This window comes from Gavialis gangeticus, unplaced genomic scaffold, assembly GCF_001723915.1.
Source record: "Gavialis gangeticus isolate Ggan-Ray unplaced genomic scaffold, GavGan_comp1, whole genome shotgun sequence".
Taxonomy (NCBI): Eukaryota; Metazoa; Chordata; order Crocodylia; family Gavialidae; genus Gavialis; species Gavialis gangeticus.
Window position 1 is genome coordinate 14092845 of NW_017729015.1, and position 493 is coordinate 14093337.

The 493-nt window shown below is 59.2% G+C and overlaps 1 protein-coding gene across 5 annotated transcripts in view; it reads right to left on the bottom strand.

The window, feature by feature from the left end:
• The window catches only part of COL16A1 (collagen type XVI alpha 1 chain), an 83274-nt gene that overhangs the window by 7409 nt on the left and 75372 nt on the right, over positions 1–493 (bottom strand). For all 5 annotated transcript variants that reach the window (XM_019512261.1, XM_019512259.1, XM_019512260.1 and 2 more), the window contains one exon: positions 116–304. In XM_019512261.1, the coding sequence (XP_019367806.1) occupies positions 116–304 (189 nt within the window). The remainder of the gene's footprint in view (positions 1–115; positions 305–493) is intronic.

Consider the following 493-nt stretch of genomic DNA (forward strand, 5'->3'; position numbering starts at 1 on the left):
GATGGGAAAGGAAAACATCAAGCAAAATTCATCCACTCTCCAAGCTGGGAGAAAAGCACGGGGGTTCAACAACTGGTCCAACCGCCCACAGGGGCTCACCCCTCTTACCACTTACCACTGAGCCTGGGAGCCCCGGCATGCCAGGGCTGCCGGCAGGTCCCGGGGAACCCGGCGTTCCTCTCTCACCAGCAGGGCCACGTGGTCCCATAGGGCCCATGGAGCCACTTTTCCCTGGTCCTCCGGGCATCCCGGCTCGTCCCTTTTCTCCAGGATACCCTCTCTCTCCTGGGATCCCAGCTTCACCCTGGAATAAAGCAGGTCCGATGTAGAGCTCTCTCCAGCTGCTCCTCGCCCTTCCCAACCCGGACTATAAATGTATGCATCTACACGACTGCAGCTTGAACAGCAGCTTGTCCTCCGGACAGGGGGAACATTCACCTCCACTCAGGAGCATGGCCCCAACTCAGCAGCTGAGCAAGTCCAACCCGCTCTT